At 39.2% G+C, this 21,235-nt stretch overlaps 1 protein-coding gene and 1 long non-coding RNA gene across 4 annotated transcripts in view; both read left to right on the forward strand.

The window, feature by feature from the left end:
* The first annotated feature begins 791 nt into the window (after window positions 1-791).
* The window catches only part of LOC118373560 (sortilin-like), a 38,368-nt gene continuing 17,924 nt past the window's right edge, over window positions 792-21,235 (forward strand). For both annotated transcript variants that reach the window (XM_052481447.1, XM_052481448.1), the window contains exons 1-6: window positions 792-1,460; window positions 11,480-11,539; window positions 11,891-11,964; window positions 12,154-12,256; window positions 12,455-12,616; window positions 16,203-16,276. In XM_052481447.1, the coding sequence (XP_052337407.1) occupies window positions 1,200-1,460; window positions 11,480-11,539; window positions 11,891-11,964; window positions 12,154-12,256; window positions 12,455-12,616; window positions 16,203-16,276 (734 nt within the window). In that variant the 5' untranslated portion in view covers window positions 792-1,199. The remainder of the gene's footprint in view (window positions 1,461-11,479; window positions 11,540-11,890; window positions 11,965-12,153; window positions 12,257-12,454; window positions 12,617-16,202; window positions 16,277-21,235) is intronic.
* The window catches only part of LOC127912403 (uncharacterized), a 1,273-nt gene continuing 329 nt past the window's right edge, over window positions 20,292-21,235 (forward strand). Inside the window, exons 1-2 of one of the 2 annotated variants that reach the window (XR_008082310.1) lie at window positions 20,292-20,618; window positions 20,839-21,190. This is a non-coding gene — a long non-coding RNA (uncharacterized LOC127912403). The remainder of the gene's footprint in view (window positions 20,619-20,838; window positions 21,191-21,235) is intronic. The other variant, XR_008082311.1, reaches the window with a different exon arrangement.

A 21,235-nucleotide genomic window follows, 5' to 3' on the forward strand; every position in this document is an offset into this window, starting at 1 on the left:
TATAAAGGTCATGTTAACTAACCCTTATTTTGACAAAGAACAAAACGTATCAGATCTCCTAAGCCTGTGTTTATCTCAGACCTTGTTATCTTCGTCGACCCCAAAACCCTATTCTCTCACCATTCATTTTCCCCACGGGGGAAAAAATTGGCAATATGGTCAAAAATATGCTAAAATTAGCTTTTTGGTCTTAATTTAAGGTAAGGCATAAGGTTAGAAGTGTGGTTGGGGTTAATGTTAGGTTTAAAATCACATTTTAAGAAGATAAATGGTAGAAATCATTGTTTAGGTTTATGACTTTGTGGCTGTGCCAACTAGTTACAACCCTACAAGCTGGCGAGTAGTCCTTAAAACCGGAAATTAGTTACCCCTGGTTCGTTTAGTCATGTGGAAAATTGGTTTTGGGATAGACGACGATAATAAGGTCTGAGGTTAACACGGGTTTAGGAGATCATATATGTTTTGTTCTATGAGATATTAGTAAGGTTAACATGACCGTATTTTTCGCGTTTATCCAAAACCCTACAAAAACTCCATTCATTTCCCCATAGGCTTTGTCCAACGAACCATTGCGAAGTTAGTGCCTACAAAAATACGCCATTATTATTTCTCTCTATCGGTATATCCATAATCTTTGTCTCTATAGAATAGCTGTAGTGCCCTCAACCAAGCTTGACAAGGCTTTGCCAGCTATCAAAAAGTTGTGTGATAGGAAGTACGAATGGGGTCTTAACCAATCAGAAGACTCATTTTCAGTGTCAAACACAGTAAAATCCAATCACAGCGGGCTATCTGCAAAGGTGTGTAATATCCATCCCATAGACACAATTTCATGCACCGTTACATTGTATAATTTTTGGACAAGGAGTTGCACGGTGGACAATTGGACCTAATGTATCTCGGCACATTAGTGCGTCTGATTTGTTGTTAGCTGGGGACTTCCGACATTTTTTTTCCGCGCATCGGGACGTAAAACTAAGCGCCCTGGAGACTGGAGCGCACCGCCTCAAATAGTCTATGACCCATGCAGAGCATACAAAGCCCGAAGTAGGCTACCACTCGCTGTCAGGACTACTGTTTGTGTTGATGTCATCGGCGGCCGTGTTCGAACCGGAGCGTCCCACGATTTCTCGTCAGGATTACTAGAATAACAAAAATATATCGCACAATAATAGTCGTGTTTTTGGCCAACAGTGAATATGGGAGTTCTGGCGCACTGTGTTATTATTTTTATATTCCAGCATTTGACGTCATCTTATGATTTTAAAGAAGGACTATATAACAGCGGCCAGTATGAATTTGTGAAAGATCCCAGTTTGAATATCGAAAAGAGATCACCAGATTTAGATCCGTTTGATTCTGAATCATCCGACCACATTAGGAGCAGAAGAAGTGCGGATCAAGGAGACTGTAACCGTCTCCAGGGATTCGACACCAAGTTGACTAACAACACCCAAACCGTAAGTTAACCCCGCAGGTCCGGTTAGGTTACACTCACCCACATAATAGGTTAATGCTCTTCAGGTGACACTTTACCTCGACAATTATCCTCATAATGACATGACTGCTCCCTTCTCAAATGACGTGGGGTTTTTTAACAGTGCAACTGATCTGCTGCGGTTGCCATGCAACTAACCAAATAGCATATATATTTTCCAGTTGTGTAAAACACTTATTGTGTTAATGCCACGGCATGTGAACGAGATCAATGTTTTCATGTTTGACTCACTGAACCATCGTCAAGCCAGCCCTTACCCCCTAAAGAAATATTGCCGTTTTGAAACTGCCGTAAAAGTGCAATTGAATGTTGTATCCTTTGCAGCATACTGCAGTTATACTGCACTCTGACTGCGATATTTTTTCGTAAGGGCTAATGAGGATTCATAATAAATAGAAATCAAGATAAATGTTTATTTGTCACATGCTTCGTTGACTAGTGTAACGCGTACACCCCCCCCGTTTACTTACGGATCTTTTTCCAACAGCATATGATTGACACAAGTAGGCTACTGGAGTTAAAGATTACTTCAACCCCGTATCAGTGCAGGACTATGGGTTATAATCTTCAATTTAGCATCTTTGTAGCTAATTGTTTTAGGGTATCTGTAAATCATGTCACGTTTAATCTTATGTGAGTTTAGCATACAGTTTGTCTTCTGTTCTACAGCTCTAATACAGTATAGAAATAGTATACAAAAGAGCAATTACTTTAAATGTTATATCCCGCCCAGTGCCGTACTGCATGGAGGCCATTCTCCAGTCTAGTGTAAACATATACTAATATGCGTCTCCAGTTAGTCCGGTCTCTCAACTGTTCCCTGTCTAATGGTTATGAGTCTGACCTATATTTCCCCATAGGAATGATGCTGCTCTACTTCATACTAGGCCTTGTTTAGCTACCTTGTTTTTCCACATGGCTTGAACTGGCATTATTTTTTCAATAAGGATATATTCTTTATCTATGTAAGCTTTAGACAATAGTTGTAACCCAGTGTAAGTTTCATAGTTAGGTAATTCATGGAATGATGGTGGTGTACTTAATACTACAAATTACGTGGCCTGCTAGCTTGTTTTCATTTTCTGCCCAACTCTAGAATAGATAGTAAAATATCCTGTGTGTCTATGGAGGGTATTTCATATCCTGTGTAGTCTATGGAGGGTATTTCATATCCTGTGTAGTCTATGGAGGGTATTTCATATCCTGTGTAGTCTATGGAGGGTATTTAATTTCCTGTGTAGTCTATGGAGGGTATTTCATTTCCTGTGTAGTCTATGGAGGGTATTTAATTTCCTGTGTAGTCTATGGAGGGTATTTAATTTCCTGTGTAGTCTATGGAGGGTATTTTCAAGAAAGTACTGGTGTCATCGGGTGTGAGTTTAGTTGTTAGGCATTTAGCTTATCAAATTCACACATGCAAAACCTGTAGTTCAGGCTACCTTGTTATCATGTTCTGACTCAGTGTGTCTGGATGGTAAAATGCTTTTCAAGAATGGTAATAGGCTCGGCATATAGGGAAAGGGCGAGTGTAGTTAGATATGTTCACAAGCAACTGTTTCTGCTTCTGAGAGCACATCTGACATTTACAATAGGCTACATGGCAGAACTGATGAGAATTGGGAGTAGGCCCATATTCATAGGTTTTTGACTATCCATTGATCAGCCTTGAGATGTTTCTACAACTTGATTGGAGTCCATCTATGGTAAATTCTATTTATTGGACATGATTTGGAAAGGCACACACCTGTCAAGGCACAGATCTGGGGAAGGGTACCAAAAAAAAGTGAAAGAAGTTTGGAACCACCAAGACTCTACCTAGAGCTGGCCTCCCGGCCAAACTGAGCAACCCAGGGGAGAAGGACCCGGTGGTCAGTCTTGACAGAGCTCTAGAGTTCCTCTGTGGAGATGGGAGAACCTTCCAGAAGGACAACCATGTCTGTAGCACTCCACCAATCAAGCCTTTACGGTAGAGTGGCCAGATGGAAGCCACTCAGTAAAAGGCACATGACAGCCCACTTAGAGTTTGCCAAAAGGCACCTGAAGACTCTCAGACCATGCGAAACAAGATTCTCTAGTCTGATGAAACCAAGATTGAACTCTTTGGCCTGAATGCCAAGTGTCACATCTGGAGGAAACCTGGCACCATGTCTACGGTGAAGCATGGTGGTGGCAGCATCATGTTGTGGGGATATATTTCAGCGTCAGGGACTAGGAGACTAGTCAGGATGAAGGCAAAGCTAAACGAAACAAAGTACAGAGCGATCCTTGACGAAAACATGCTCCAGAGCGCTCATGACCTCAGACTGGGGCAAAGATTCACCTTCCAACAGGACAACGACCCTAAGCATGCACACGCCAAGACAACTTAGGAGTGGCTTCGGGACAAGTCTTTGAATGTCCTTCAGTGGCCCAGCCAGAGCTCGGACCTGAACCCGATCGACCATCTCTGGAGAGACCTGAAAAATAGCAGTGCAGCAACGCTCCCCATCCAATCTGACAGAGTTTGAGAGGATCCGCAGAGAAGAACGGGAGAAACTCTCCAAATACGGGTGCCAAGCTTGCTTCATACCTGTAGTGTCATTTAATTGCTGCCAAAAGGTGCTTCAACAAAGTACTGAGTAAAGGGTCTGAATATTTATGTAAATGTGATATTTCACTTTTCTAATTTCTAAAAAGCAGTTAGTGTGTAGATTGTAATACATTTTTAGAATCAGGCTGTAACCGTTTTTATTTTACCTGTATTTAACCAGGCAAGTCAGTTAAGAACAAATTCTTATTTTCAATTAAGGCCTAGGAACAGTGGGTTAACTGCCTGTTCAGGGGCAGAACGACAGATTTGTACCTTGTCAGCTCGGGGATTCGAACTTGCAACCTTTTGGTTACTAGTCCAATGCTCTAACCACTAGGCTACCCTGCCCCCCTGTGGGAAAAGTCAAGGGGTCTGAATATTTTCCGAATGCACTGTACATCATGGACAAGCTGCTGACTGCCTTTCTTAATGATGTTGTCCTCAAACACCCTGTAACTAGCTCTTCCTTAAAGCACAGTCTAATTTCAGATCACCAGATGTCCTTGAAACAAGGCTATATTATTATCTGGCTGTGTTAACACAGGATAGAGTAAAACCAATTTGTATTTTTTTTTAACAACATCTTACCCAATACGTCTGTGGACTATTCGGATAACAAAACCGCTTTACTCACAGACACCTCGTTGATTTTAGTTGGTAGTTCCTGATAAGAATGTGTGTGTGTGTCCTGTTCTTGATCGTCCTTATCGTCGTCCTTCATTACCTTCTATGCAAGTGAAAACAAATGACATTTTAGTATAAACGTTTTAGTAGGAACTTAATGACGATGCACTTTCTTCCAAATGATACCTTCCTCCTACATATGAATGTGTTATGGCACGTTGGCTACATAAGGAAGCTTGGCATGATTCAGAAGTGGTAACACCAGGCCCTGAGGTGGAAAGAGTAAGGACACCACCTCCTGCACCCTAGTTAACCTCTGACAATGAACAATCAGCTTTATAGTCAGTCCTTGGCTACAACTTGTAATAATAATAATATAATAATATATGCCATTTAGCAGACGCTTTTATCCAAAGCGACTTACAGTCATGTGTGCATACATTCTACGTATGGGTGGTCCCGGGAATCGAACCCACTACCCTGGCGTTACAAGCGCCATGCTCTACCAACTGAGCTACAGAAGGACCACGTACATCTCTGAACCAACCGTGAATAGGACAAACAATGACCACTTAGTCATTATGGGCTTCCCAAAACATAATACATGGATTCACTCCTGTACGTACAGTATTGTGTTGTCACAGGGTCTTCTTAGAGTCATGCACTGATAATGATTGACATAGTTTCAGATCTAACGCCATTCCAAAGCGATATACTTTGCATAGTTTCTCTGTCCCAGCCAGACCTTGAAGCCAAAGGCAGGATTATGTGTAATCTAGGGACTAAACGTATATCCCAAATGCCACACTTTCTCCTATGAGCCCTGGTCAAAAGTAGTGACCTTTTATAGTGAATAGAGTCCTATTTTGGAAGAACCCTAAAGATTGAAGGCAGAATTCCAAGAGTCTCAACCTAAATGTCCTCCATACGTCCAACATACTCCTGTTTGGGTACAGTACAGCATAGTTCCCATTGCAGCTTATAGTAGACCTGGGTTTACATACTATTTGAAATATTTAAAATCTATAAAATACTCTGAGAGTTTGCCTGGAGTGCCAGGTGCACTTTTGGGATTGGTCTATTGGTTCATTTGCAGCAGGCAATCTCAATCAAGCACAGATGGAAGTATTTGAAATGATTTCAAATACTATTTGAACCCAGGTCTGGTTTATAGATGGTACTGCCCGGATGTGGCCTGGGCCTAATCCTACGAATGTCCACATAGTGAAAGAGTAGAGTAACCGCTTGATGAGATTAAGAGTTTAAGTATCTTATTCTAGCTAGCTAGCAGAACCAACAGCTCCGGTCAGAACTCCATGCTTTTGGTTTAATTTCCCTGGCACTGTTTCCACATGCTTAACGTTTTAGAAGTTGTGGCACAAATCCCATTTCAATTTATATTAGCATTAGTTTTCACGCATAATTTTCAAATCATCTATAAGTGACTTTGTTGAGCTTAACAATCCATTTTAGATCCTTTTAGGAGGATTTTGGAGAAAGGGCGGCAGCGTAGCCTAGTGGTTAGAGCGTTGGACTAGTAACCGGAAGGTTGCGAGTTCAAACCCCCGAGCTGACAAGGTACAAATCTGTCGTTCTGCCCCTGAACAGGCAGTTAACCCAGGCTGTCATTGAAAATAAGAATATGTTCTTAACTGACTTGCCTGGTTAAATAAAGGTAAAATAAAAAATAAAATGCTAATATCGGGACCAGCCAGGGCTTGATTGGATGCTAAAACCCTAAGCATGTAGATGCAGGTAAACCAAATCATGGATTGCTGTCATAAGGAAAACATCATGTCATTTTTGTAATTTGGGTTAAGTACGTGTATGTTTGACTCTTCTTCTAAAGAGGATTTGGCAGTTGATTGACAGTTGGGACTAGTTGTACTATAGTGCAGCCTCCTACTGTGAGGACATTTTGGTCCAAGGCCTACTGGTTTGGTTCTGCACGCTAAGGATTAGCGGTGTGTGGCTTTGTAACACTCTAGTGTCTACATGTGATGCTTTGTAACACTAGTGTCTACATGTGATGGCTTTGTAACACACTAGTGTCTACATGTGATGCTTTGTAACACTAGTGTCTACATGTGATGCTTTGTAACACTCTAGTGTCTACATGTGATGCTTTGTAACACTCTAGTGTCTACATGTGATGCTTTGTAACACTCTAGTGTCTACATGTGATGCTTTGTAACACTCTAGTGTCTACATGTGATGCTTTGTAACACTCTAGTGTCTACATGTGATGCTTTGTAACACTCTAGTGTCTACATGTGATCCGGGTCCTTCTGTAGCTCAGTTGGTAGAGCATGGCGCTTGTAACGCCAGGGTAGTGGGTTCGATTCCCGGGACCACCCATACGTAGAATGTATGCACACATGACTGTAAGTCGCTTTGGATAAAAGCGTCTGCTAAATGGCATATATTATTATTATATTATTATATTATGTGATGCTTTGTAACACTAGTGTCTACATGTGATGCTTTGTAACACTCTAGTGTCTACATGTGATGCTTTGTAACACTCTAGTGTCTACACGTGGTGCTTTGTAACACTCTAGTGTCTACATGTGATGCTTTGTAACACTCTAGTGTCTACATGTGATGCTTTGTAACACTAGTGTCTACATGTGATGGCTTTGTAACACTCTAGTGTCTACATGTGATGCTTTGTAACACTCTAGTGTCTACATGTGATGCTTTGTAACACTCTAGTGTCTACATGTGATGCTTTGTAACACTCTAGTGTCTACATGTGATGCTTTGTAACACTCTAGTGTCTACATGTGATGCTTTGTAACACTCTAGTGTCTACATGTGATGCTTTGTAACACTCTAGTGTCTACATGTGATGCTTTGTAACACTCTAGTGTCTACATGTGATGCTTTGTAACACTCTAGTGTCTACATGTGATGCTTTGTAACACTCTAGTGTCTACATGTGATGCTTTGTAACACTCTAGTGTCTACATGTGATGCTTTGTAACACTAGTGTCTACATGTGATGCTTTGTAACACTCTAGTGTCTACATGTGTGGCTTTGTAACACTCTAGTGTCTACATGTGATGGCTTTGTAACACTCTAGTGTCTACATGTGATGCTTTGTAACACTCTAGTGTCTACATGTGATGCTTTGTAACACTCTAGTGTCTACATGTGTGGCTTTGTAACACTAGTGTCTACATGTGATGTCTTTGTAACACTCTAGTGTCTACATGTGATGCTTTGTAACACTCTAGTGTCTACATGTGATGCTTTGTAACACTCTAGTGTCTACATGTGATGCTTTGTAACACTAGTGTCTACATGTGATGCTTTGTAACACTAGTGTCTACATGTGATGCTTTGTAACACTAGTGTCTACATGTGTGGCTTTTTAACACTCTAGTGTCTACATGTGATGCTTTGTAACACTAGTGTCTACATGTGATGCTTTGTAAAACTCTAGTGTCTACATGTGATGCTTTGTAACACTCTAGTGTCTACATGTGATGCTTTGTAACACTAGTGTCTACATGTAATGCTTTGTAACACTCTAGTGTCTACATGTGATGCTTTGTAACACTCTAGTGTCTACATGTGACGCTTTGTAACACTTGGGTGTCTGGAGAGTGAGAGGCAGACGAATGGTACAGCAGTAGGGAGGGAGAGGGAATTAGGTTCACTTGTGCACACACACAAACATACATAATACTTATGTTTCTTAGCTATTTGGGCACTTTATAAAATGTAGATTAGGCGTATAACTTCCTTATGTGTGTGTGTGTGTGTGTGTGTGTGTGTGTGTGTGTGTGTGTGTGTATATGTACATATATATATGTGTGTTATATGTCTAATCTACATTTTATAAAGTGCCCAAATAGCTTTTTAGCGTTTACCTGTATGTTTATTATACTGACCATCTTCCTTGAATACACTATATATATATATATATATATATATATATATACACAACTGTGTGGACACCCCTTCAAATTAGTGGATTCGGCTATTTCAGCCACACCCGTTGCTGACAGGTGGATATACATTGAGCACGCCACCATGCAATCTCCATAGACAAACATTGGCATTAGAACGGCCGGTACTGAAGAGCTCAGTAAACTTTATACGTGGCACCATCGAAAGATGCCACCTTTCCAACAAGACAGTTCGTAAAATTTCTGCCCTGCTAGAACTGCCCCGATTAGCTCGAAGTGCTGTTTTTGTGAAGTGGAAACATCTAGGAGCAACAACGGCTCAGCCGTGAAGTGGTAGACCACACAAGCTCACAGAACTGGACCGCCAACTGCTGAAGCGCGTAACATGTAAAAATGAATCCTCGGTTGCAACACTCACAGCCGAGTCCCAAACTGCCTCTGTTAGTAAAGTCAATGTCAGCACAAGAACTGTTAGTCAGGAGCTTCATGAAGTGTGTTTCCATGGCCGAGCAGCTGCACACAAGCCTAACATCACTATGCGCAATGCCAAGTGTCGCCTGGAGTGGTGTAAAGCTCGTCGCCATTGGACTCTGGAGCAGTGGAAACGCGTTCTCTGGAGTGATGAATCACGCTTCACTATCTGGCAGTCTGACAGATGAATCTGTGTTTGGTGGATGCCAGGAGAACGCTACCTGTCTGAATGTATAGTGCCAACTGTAAAGTTTGGTGGAGGAGGAAATATGTTCTGGGGCTGTTTTTCATGGTTCGGGCTAGGCTCCTTAGTTCCAGTGAATAGAAATCTTAACGCTACGGCATACAATGACATTCTAGATGATTCTGTGCTTCCAACTTGTGGCAACAGTTTCAGCATGACAATGCCCCTGTGCACAAAGCGAGGTCCATACAGAAATGTATTGTCGAGATCGGTGTGGAAGCCCTTGACTGGCCTGCACAGAGCCCTGCCCTCAACCCCATCAAACACCTTTGGGATGAATTGGAACACCGACTGCAAAGCCAGGCCTAATCGTCCAACATCAGTGCCCGACCTCACTAATGATCTTCCAGCTGAACGGAAGCAAATCCCCTCAGCAATGTTCCAACATCTAGTGGAAAGCTTTCCCAGAAGAGTATAGGCTGTTATGGCAGCAAAGGGGGAGGGATCAACTCCATATTAATGCCCATGATTTTGGAATGAGATGTTTGACGAGCAGTTGTCCACATACTTTTGGTCATGTAGTGTAAATTCCAGTTAGACAACGTGCTGCCAGTCAGAACAAGATATTTTGGTCATGTGGTGTATATCCTTATTACGTTGTTAGCTCTTCTGCAGTTAATTTTAAAGATCACGTATGCCTAAAAAACACTCCTGTATTACACACCCCATGACTAATGTGATGGCTTGCTTCCTTTTAGTTACAGTTGAAGTCGGAGTCATTAAAATCTCGTTTTTCAACCACTCCACAAATTTCTTGTTAACAAACTATAGTTTAGGCAAGTCGGTTAGGACATCTGATTTGTGCATGACACAAGTCATTTTTCCAACAATGGTTTACAGACAGATTATTTCATTTCTAATTCACTGTATCACAATTCCAGTGGATCAGAAGTTAACATACACTAAGTTGACTGTGCCTTTAATCAGCTTGGAAAATTCTAGAAAATGATGTCATGGCTTTAGAAGCTTCTGATAGGCTAATTGACATTATTTGAGTCAATTGGAGGTGTACCTGTGGATGTAATTCAAGGCCTACCTTCAAACTCAGTGCCTCTTTGCTTGACATCATGGGAAAATCAAAAGGAATCAGCCAAGACCTCAAAAAAAAATTGTGGAACTCCACAAGTCTGGTTCATCCTTGGGAGCAATTTCCAAATGCCTGAAGGTACCACGTTCATCTGTACAAACAATAGTACGCAAGTATGAACACCATGTAATACACGCAAGTATTACACGCAAGTAAAACACCATGGGACCACGCAGCCGTCATACCACTCAGGAAGGAGACTCGTTCTGTCTCCTAGAGATGAATGTACTTTGGTGTGAAAAGTGCAAATCAATCCCAGAACAACAGTAAATGACCTTGTGAAGATGCTGGAGAAAACCGGTACAAAAGTATCTATATCCACAGTAAAACAAGTCCTATATCGACATAACCTGAAAGGCCGCTCAGCAAGGAAGAGGCCACTGCTCCAAAACCACCATAAACAAGCCAGACTACGGTTTGAAAATGCACATGGGGACAAAGATCGTACTTTTTGGAGAAATTTCCTCTGGTCTGATGAAACAAAAATAGAACTGTTTGGCCATAATGACCATTGTTATGTTTGGAGGAAAAAGGGGGAGGCTTGTAAGCCGAAGAACACCATCCCAACTGTGAAGCACGTGGGTGGCAGCATCATGTTGTGGGGGTGCTTACAGGCCTACAAACCTGACTCAGTTACACCAGCTCTGTCAGGAGGAATGGGCCAAAATTCACCCAACTTATTCTGGGAAGCTTGTGGAAGGCTACCTGAAACATTTGACCCAAGTTTAACAATTTAAAGGCATTGCTTCCAAATACTAATTGAGTGTATGCAAACTTCTGACCCCCTGGGAATGCGATGAAAGAAATAAAAGCTGAAATAAATCGCTCTCCCTACTATTATTCCGACATTTCACATGTTTAAAATAAAGTAGTGATCCCCTAACTAACCTAAAACAAGGAATTTTTTACTAGGATTAAATGTCAGGAATTGTGAAAAACGGAGTTTAAAAGTATTTGACTAAGGTGTATGTAAACTTCTGACGTCCACTGTATGTATGTGATGCATATCAGTCAGCCAACAATAAACAGAATGCAACATTTCTGATTTATCTCACTTTTTCTTCTCAGTATTCCTTCAATGACCTGAGTGGGTCCGTGTCACTGGCCTGGGTTGGAGACGCCACCGGGGTGAGTTTGTTTACCATGTTCCATTCTGTCGTAATTATGTGCTGATTTTAAATGATCATTATGTCAAACTCATTGATGGAATACTAAAGCAGTAAGGCCTGTGGGGTGTGTGATATATGTATGACCAATACAGCTCTTAGCCGTGGTATATTGACCATAGACCACCATCCCCCCCCGAGTTACCTTGTTGCTATTATAAACTGGTTACCAATGTAATTAGATTAGTAGAAATACGTGTTTTGTCATACCCTTGGTATACGGTCTTACATACTACGGATTTCAGCCAATCGGCACTCAGGGATCGAACCACACAGTTTATACTAGTCCTTAAACTGGACTTGTTCTCTACAGGTCATCCTGGCTCTGACAACATTCCAGGTGCCGTTCTTCATGTTGCGGTTCGGTCAGTCTAAACTCTATCGAAGGTAAGGGTTCTTCATGTTGCGGTTCACCACAAGTTATGTCGCAAGAATGTCCGTGTAAGAATACAGCTATTATTTGAGCTGACAACTGGTTAAATATTTAAAAGTATATTAGTGTACAAGAAAAGTGGACAAGAAAGTGTCCTATTTGACTGTCTCACCTCCTTCTCACCTCCTTCTCTGCCTCCTCAGTGAGAACTACGGGAAGTCGTTCCAGGATGTCACTAACCTCATCAACAACACTTTCATCCGGACAGAGTTCGGCATCGCCATCGGACCAGAGAACTCTGGGAAGGTATGACTCGTTTCGTGTTTAAAACCCGTGAACTAGCTTACATGTTCATGGAAAATAATGGCAACACTTTTACTGAAAGCTTAGTTACTTTTCTAAGCTTACAAATATGGGATGTCTCCGTATGTAGCAAAAAAAAGCTGTTGGATGTTCCGAATAGTTCTAGGAGTTAATTTGGTTTGCCTGTCCTGCTCCTCTCAGGTGATCCTGACAGGTGACGTGTCTGGCAGCCTGGGATCTCGTATCTTTATCTCCAGAGACTTTGGGAACAGCTTTGAGCAGCAGGACCTTCCTTTCAACCCCCTGATGCAGATCATATACAACCCCATAGACGCCAACGTTCTCCTGGTCATCAGCAACACTGTGAGTGGGGGGTCAGCGTGTTTTGTGTGTGTGTGTGTGTGTGTGCTTGCTTATGGAAGCTGAGGAGTAATACAAAATATTCTTACTTCTCCTAACACCCAGACCCATCAGCTCACACAAGTTATCAGTACTTTATCTATGGCCTTATTCCCACTACAAGAAAAAAATAAAGGAGAGTCTGAGGAGTGGCCAATTCATATTACATCCTTGCCTTAGTCTTTTGTTGTGTCTGGAAACGTGACATTCTTGGGTCGCAGCTCAAATTTACCGTAAATATCACAGTAGCCACTAGCCATTAAGCACAAACTATTTAACAATCCAAGCCTGTGCCCCCCTCCCCCCCCGCCTTGCTCTGAGGGTCCCCAACCCCCCCAAATATATAATAATATAATCAATAATCATCTCAATTGAATCCATTTTTTAAATTTGGGCTGTAAACACAACAAAATGTTGAATAAGGCAAGGTGTATGAATCCTTTCTTAAAGGCACTGTAGCTATCTAGCAGGAGTTAGCTGTGTAATGTCAGCTAATTTAATGTGTACGGACAAGAAAATAAACCCTTTAATTGTCTGCACATACTTGTGAATTGTTACATGATTAAAGAGTGTAATATGGTTCAGAGGTAGACTGGCTCTGGCAGCCATAACAGCCAAATACTCCATCTAAACGTGAATCCATTCTCAATTGTGATACGATTCTAGAAACATAAAGCCATTTACTTTCATATCACATCAAAAATAATAATAATAAAAGCTAAATATACACTTACTGTACACTGTTTTAACCTGCTTTATCACAGTTGCAGAAGAAGACAGTGTTTTTCAGTGACATCACATTTCTAGCGGCCATTCTTCCATTCCACACAGGTGTTCCCTCTGTCTTCCGTCTGTCTTCAATTTAATCCGTTTGAGGTTCTGAGAGCTCTGGAGCAGGTTCTTATCAATAATCTCTCTGTTCATCTTTGCCTCGATCCTGACTAGTCTCCCAGTCCCTGCTGCTGAGAAACATCCCCACAGCATGAGTCTGCCACCACCATGCTTCACCGTAGGGATGGTGCCAGGTTTCCTCCAGACGTGACGCTTAGCATTCAGGTCAAAGAGTTCAATCTTGGTTTCATCAGACCAGAGAATCTTGTTTCTCATGGTCTGAGAGTCCTTTAGATGCCTCCTGGCAAACTCCAAGCAGGCTATCATGTGTCTTTTACTGAGGAGTGGCTTCCATTTGGCCACTCTACCATAAAAGCCTGATTGGTGGAGTGCTGCAGAAATGGTTGTCCTTCTGGAAGATTCTCCCATATCCACAGAGGTTCACTCTGACAGAGCTCATCGGGTTCTTGGTCACCTCCCTGACCAAGGCCTTATTTAATTTTTAAATATTTTTTAAAAACTTTATTTAACTAGGCAAGTCAGTTAAGAACAAATTCTTATTGACAATGATGGCCTACCCCGGCCAAACCCGGACGACACTGGGCCAATTGTGTGCCGCCCTATGGGACTCTCAATTACAGCCAGATGTGATGCAGCCTGGATTCGAACCAGGGACTGTAGTGACGCCTCTTACACTGAGATGCAGTGCCTTTGAACGTTGCGCCACTCGGGAGTCCCTTCTCCCCCGATTGTTCAGTTTGGCCAGCTCTAGGAAGAGTCTTGGTGGTTCATAACTTCTTCCATTTAAGAATGATGGAGGTCACTGTATTCTTGGGTACCTTCAATGCTGCAGACATTTTTTGGTACCCTTCCCCAGATCTGTGCCTCGACACAATCCTGTCTCTGAACTCTATGGACAATTCATTCGACCTTGTGGCTTGGTTTTTGCTCTAGCATGCACTGTTAACTGTGTGACCTTATATAGACAGGTGTGTGGACTCCAATCAAGTTATAGAAACATCTCAAGGATGATCAATGGAAGCAGGATACACCTGAGCTCAATTTTGAATCTTATAGCCAAGTGTGTAAAGCCACTTATGTAAATAGGGTGTTTCTGTTTGAAATGTTTTATACATTTGCTAAAATGTCTAAACCTGGTATTGTGATGTCATTATGGGGTATTGTGATGTCATTATGAGGTATTGTGATGTCATTATGCGGTATTGTGATGTCATTATGGGGTATTGTGATGTCATTATGAGGTATTGTGATGTCATTATGAGGTATTGTGATGTCATTATGGGGTATTGTGATGTCATTAAGGGGTATTGTGTGTTGATTGCTGAGGAATTTTCATTTATTTAATCCATTTTAGAATAAAGCTGTAACGTAACAAAAGGTGGAAAAAGTCTCGGGGGTCTGAATACATTCCGAAGGGACTGTATGTACTCTTACACTGGCATATCAAAGTGACCTTAGAACAAAGCAGGCTTCATTTGATCAATATCATGGAAGTTATTATATGAGGTAAAAGCACATTTCCATTGAAAACGTTGATGGTTCATTGGGGGAGTTTCTTTATTGCCTGTAAGCAACAACAACAAAAATGCTGCTGGGATTTAAAGCTACGGCGACAATTTACTACAATTCAAGTAAAAAACTTAAGACAAGTCTTCAAAATGTATATACGTTGTAAGAGTGTTGGCTCAATGAAACAATTCTGTTTACACTGCCCCGACAGAGGGGGAGCAACTGACGGACGAGCAGGACTCTACATTTGTTTACATTTATTAATTAATAGCACGGGTGCTTCCTACTGAACAAAGTAAGGAGCACCACATGAAATTTAGGAGCACCACATGAAATTTAGGAGCACCACATGAAATTTAGGAGCACCACATGAAATTTAGGAGCACCAGAAAATACTTTTAAAAAAATATTGTTTTATAATGGATTGAGATTCAGCCTATATTGGGCGTGTAGGAATTCAATCTACTTCTGAAGGTCATCTACAACTATTACATAATGCTGTAAAGACATACATTTATTATAAAAACCTAAATTGTCGATACGATTAAATGTGTTAACGATACACGAGTAGATTTAGAACGGCCCATGACATGGTTTCTACATTTATTTATTTGTTTAAATTCGCTACAGGAAGATGCATATTTGGTGCCGGTAATATGGGTCAGATCTTTCCCCCCTGATCGGGTTGAAAGCAAAGCCGTTTTCACTGTAGTGATGGTGCCACCATGACGCTTTTGAAATCTGCACTCGTTCCTCTAAGGCCGTCCTGAAACAATGGTACAAGGGAAGCCTTATCACCACAACCATTATTATCTGGGAGATTTATTTCCTAGTTGTACTGTGGTCCCAAAATAAATTAAACTCCTGGTCGCACAGCGAAATATTTTGTTGCATATGAAACGGTCGCACTTTTTGAGCCCATGCTCAAAGGGAGTATTTTAGCAGAAAGTCTAAGTGTGAAGACCCTCTAAATCCCTTCATGAGCTGACGCAATAGCAGGCCTGACGCAATAGCAGGTCTGTGTCAGAGGTGGAGAGTTGAGCTGTGGGAATCCAAACAAAACTAGAGAACATTACTGGCGTCCTTTATCTTTGTGTGTGTGTGTGTGTGTGTGTGTGTGTGTGTGTGTGTGTGTGTGTGTGTGTATGCATTTTAAATACCCTTGTTAACCATTTAACCCTTTTACCAGAATGAACTCTGGCTGTCTGAGGACTTTGGGGAGAAGTGGAGGAAGATCCACGACATGGTGTGTCTGGCCAAATGGTAAGAGACAACTTTTTAGGTGAATATATTAAGAATAGAGTTAGCAGAAGAACCCATCCTTACATGGCTGCCACAGGGTAATAGTTATATATATTTATTTATATATATATTTATATTTATATTTATTTATATATATTATATATATTAATAAATATTATTATTATATATTTATCTTATTGATTTTATTTGACCATTTTTTATTTATATATATTTATATTTATTTATATGTATTTATATATTTATTTATTTATATGTATTTATATATTTATATTTATTTATATATGTATTTATATATTTATATATTTATATTTATTTATATATATATTTATATTTATTTTATATATTATTTATATTTATATATGTATTTATATTTATATATTTATATTTATATATTTTTATATATTTATATATTATCATACTATATTTATATATACTATATTTATATATTTATTTATATTTATATATTTATTTATTTATATATTTATATTTATTTATTTATTTATATTTATATATTTATTTATATATTCATATATATTTATATAGTATATATTTATATATTTATTTATATTTAATACTATTTATTTATTTATTTATTTATATTTATTTATATATTTATTTATATATTTATATTTATTTATCATACTATATTTATATATACTATATATTGATATATTTATACTATGTTTATTTATTTATTTATATTTATATATTTATTTATAATATTTATTTATATATTTATATTTATTTATTTATATATTATTTATATAGTACTATATATTATATATTTATTTATTTATATTTATATATTTATATATTTATTCAATATATTTATATTTATTTATATATTTATATTTATATATTTATTTATATTTATTTATCAGTATATTTATTTATATTTATTTATATATTTATTTATATTTATTTATATTTATTTATATTTATATATTTATTTATATTTATATATTTATCAATATTTATATATTCATTATACTTATTTATATATATTTATATTTATTTATCATATTTATATTTATCAATACTATTTATATATTTATTTATATATTTATATTAAGAAAACTGTTGGCTTCAATACTATATTTATTTATCATTACTATTTATCATTGTTACTTATCAGTACTATATCGTTACTTATCAGTACTATATCGTTACTTATCAGTACTATATCGTTACTTATCAATACTATATCGTTACTTATCAGTACTATATCGTTACTTATCAGTACTATATCGTTACTTATCATTACTTATCAATACTATATCGTTACTTATCAGTACTATATCGTTACTTATCAATACTATATCGTTACTTATCAGTACTATATCGTTACTTATCAGTACTTATCAATACTATATCGTTACTTATCAGTACTATATCGTTACTTATCAATACTATATCGTTACTTATCATTACTATATCGTTACTTATCAATACTATATCGTTACTTATCGTTACTATATCGTTACTTATCATTACGATGTCGTTACTTATCATTACTATATCGTTACTTATCATTACTTATCAATACTATATCGTTACTTATCAGTACTATATCGTTACTTATCAATACTATATCGTTACTATATCAGTACTATATCGTTACTATATCAGTACTTATCAATACTATATCGTTTGTCTTATCAGTACTATATCGTTAAATATCAGTACTATATCGGGCACTTATCAGTACTATATCAGTTAGTTTATCAATACTATATTAGTTTACTTATCAGTTTGACTAGGTGTTCTCTCAATACTATATCACTTATCAGTACTATATCGTTACTTATCAGTACTTTATATCGTTAAGCTTATCAATACTATATCTCTGGGCTAAGCCCTTATCAGTACTTATCAATACTATATGTTTGACTTATCAGTACTATATCGTTACTAGGTATCAATACTATATCAATTGACTAGGTGTCAGTACTTATTTAGTACTAGTATTCTCTGGGCTAAGCCCTTTGTTATCAGTACTATATCGTTAGTTTATCAGTACTCTATCGTTAGTTTATCAATACTATATTCTCTGGGCCACTTATCAGTACTTGACTAATACTATATCGTTACTTATCAGTACTATATTCTCTACTTATCATTACTATGTTCTCTGGGCGTTACTTATCATTTCTTTATGTTTGACTAGGTGTTCTCTGGGCTACTTTGTTATTTCGTGTTTGACTAAATATCTGGGCTACTTTGTTAGTTTATCGTTTGACTATGTATCTCTGGGCCAAGCTCTTTGTTATTTAGTGTTTGACTATATATTCTCTTACTAAGCCCTTTGTTATTTGTGTTTGACTATATATCTCTGGGCTACTTTGTTAGTTTATGTTTGATCGGTGTTCTCTACTAAATATTCTCTGGGCTAAGCCCTTTGTTAGTTTACTAAATTATGTTTGACTAGGTGTTTCTGGGCCAAGCCCTTTGTTAGTATGTTTGACTAGGTGTTCTTTATCGTTACTATATATCGTTACTAAATATCGTTACTAAATTTGTTAGTTTAGTGTTTGACTAGGTGTTCTCTGGGCCAAGCCCTTTGTTATTTAGTGTTTGACTAGGTGTTTCTGGGCCAAGCCCTACTAAATGTTTGATCGTTACTAAATATGTTTGACTAGGTGTTCTCTGGGCTAAGCCCTTTGTTAGTTTAGTGTTTGACTAGGTGTTCTCTGGGCTAAGCCCTTTGTTACTGTTTGACTCGGTTTCTCTGGGCCACTCTTTGTTATCGTTTTGACTATATATCGTTTGTTAGTTTTTTTGATCGTTTCTCTGGGCTAAATTTAGTGTTTGACTATGTTCTCTGGGCTAAGCTTTGTATATTATTATTCTTTATCATTACTTAGTGTTTGACTATGTCAGAAGCCCATGAAAAATGAATGAATGGACTTGGGCCAAACGTTAGTTTAGTGTTTGATAGGTGTTCTCTGGGCGTTCCAAAATGTGCCGTTAGTTTAGTGTTTGACTAGGTGTTCTCTGGGCAAGGCAGAGTGTTTGACTAGGTGTCTCTGGGCCAAGTGGGTTTAGTGTTTGACTAGGTGTTCTCTGGGCCAAGCCCTTTGTTAGTTTAGGTTTGACTAGGTGTTCTCTGGGCTAAGCCCTTTGTTAGTTTATGTTTGACTAGGTGTTCTCTGGGCTAAGCCCTTTGAAGGCAATGTTCTCTGGGCCAGTTTTGTTAAGTGTTTGACTAGGTGTTCTCTGGGCTAAATTTAGTGTTTGACTAGGTGTTCTCTGGGCCACAGTCTAGTGTTTGACCAGGTGTTCTCTGGGCCCAGTCCACAGTGTTTGACTAGGCTCCAGTCCTTTGTTACAGTCTAGGCCCAGTCCACAGTCTTGACTAGGTGTTCTCAGGGCCACAGTCTAGTGTTTGACAGTCCACTGACTAAGCCCTTTGTCCACAGTTTAGTGTTTGACTAGTCCACAGACTAGGTGTTCCCAGTCCACAGTTAGTTTAGTGTTTGACTAGACTCTGGGCCAAGCCCTTTGTTAGTTTAGTGTTTGACTAGGTTCTCTGGGCCAAGCCCTTTGTTAGTGTTTGACTAGTGTTCCAGTGTTTGACTCTCTGACTAAGCCCTTTGTTAGTTTAGTGTTTGACTAGGTGTTCTCTGGGCAAGTCTTTGTTAGTTTAGTGTTTGACAGTGTTCTCTGGGCAAGCCTTTGTTAGTTTAGTGTTTGACTAGTGTTCACAGTTACTAGGCCTGGGCTAAGCCCTTTGTTAGTTTAGTGTTTGACTAGGTGTTCTCTGGGCCAAGCCCTTTGTTAGTTTAGTGTTTGACTAGACTCTGGGCCAAGCCAGTTTAGTGTTTGACTAGGTGTTCTCAGTCCAAGACTTTGTTAGTTTAGTGTTTGACTAGGTGTTCTCTGGGCCAAGCTTTTGTTAGTTTAGTGTTTGACTAGGTGTTCTCTGGGCCAACCCTTTGTTAGTTTAGTGTTTGACTAGGTGTTCTCTGGGCCAAGCCTTTGTTTTTAGTTCTGTTCTCTGGGCCAAGCCCTTTGTTAGTTTAGTGTTTGACTAGGTGTTCTCTGGGCCAAGCTCTTTGTTAGTTTAGTGTTTGACTAGGTGTTCTCTGGGCCAAGCCCTTTGTTAGTTTAGTGTTTGACTAGGTGTTCTCTGGGCCAAGCCCTTTGTTAGTTTAGTGTTTGACTAGGTGTTCTCTGGGCTAAGCCCTTTGTTAGTTTAGTGTTTGACTAGGTGTTCTCTGGGCCAAGCCCTTTGTTAGTTTAGTGTTTGACTAGGTGTTCTCTGGGCCAAGCCCTTTGTTAGTTTAGTGTTTGACTAGGTGTTCTCTGGGCCAAGCCCTTTGTTAGTTTAGTGTTTGACTAGGTGTTCTCTGGGCCAAGCCCTTTGTTAGTTTAGTGTTTGACTAGGTGTTCTCTGGGCCAAGCCCTTTGTTAGTTTAGTGTTTGACTAGGTGTTCTCTGGGCCAAGCCCTTTGTTAGTTTAGTGTTTGACTAGGTGTCTTCTGGGCTAAGCCCTTTGTTAGTTTAGTGTTTGACTAGGTGTTTTCTGGGCCAAGCTCTTTGTTAGTTTAGTGTTTGACTAGGTGTTCTCTGGGCTAAGCCCTTTGTTAGTTTAGTGTTTGACTAGGTGTTCTCTGGGCCAAGCCCTTTGTTAGTTTAGTGTTTGACTAGGTGTTCTCTGGGCCAAGCCCTTTGTTAGTTTAGTGTTTGACTAGGTGTTCTCTGGGCCAAGCCCTTTGTTAGTTTAGTGTTTGACTAGGTGTTCTCTGGGCTAAGCCCTTTGTTAGTTTAGTGTTTGACTAGGTGTTCTCTGGGCCAAGCCCTTTGTTAGTTTAGTGTTTGACTAGGTGTTCTCTGGGCCAAGCCCTTTGTTAGTTTAGTGTTTGACTAGGTGTTCTCTGGGCTAAGCCCTTTGTTAGTTTAGTGTTTGACTAGGTGTTCTCTGGGCTAAGCCCTTTGTTAGTTTAGTGTTTGACTAGT

The sequence above is a fragment of the Oncorhynchus keta genome, chromosome 27, assembly GCF_023373465.1.
Source record: "Oncorhynchus keta strain PuntledgeMale-10-30-2019 chromosome 27, Oket_V2, whole genome shotgun sequence".
In the NCBI taxonomy this organism is placed as follows: Eukaryota; Metazoa; Chordata; class Actinopteri; order Salmoniformes; family Salmonidae; genus Oncorhynchus; species Oncorhynchus keta.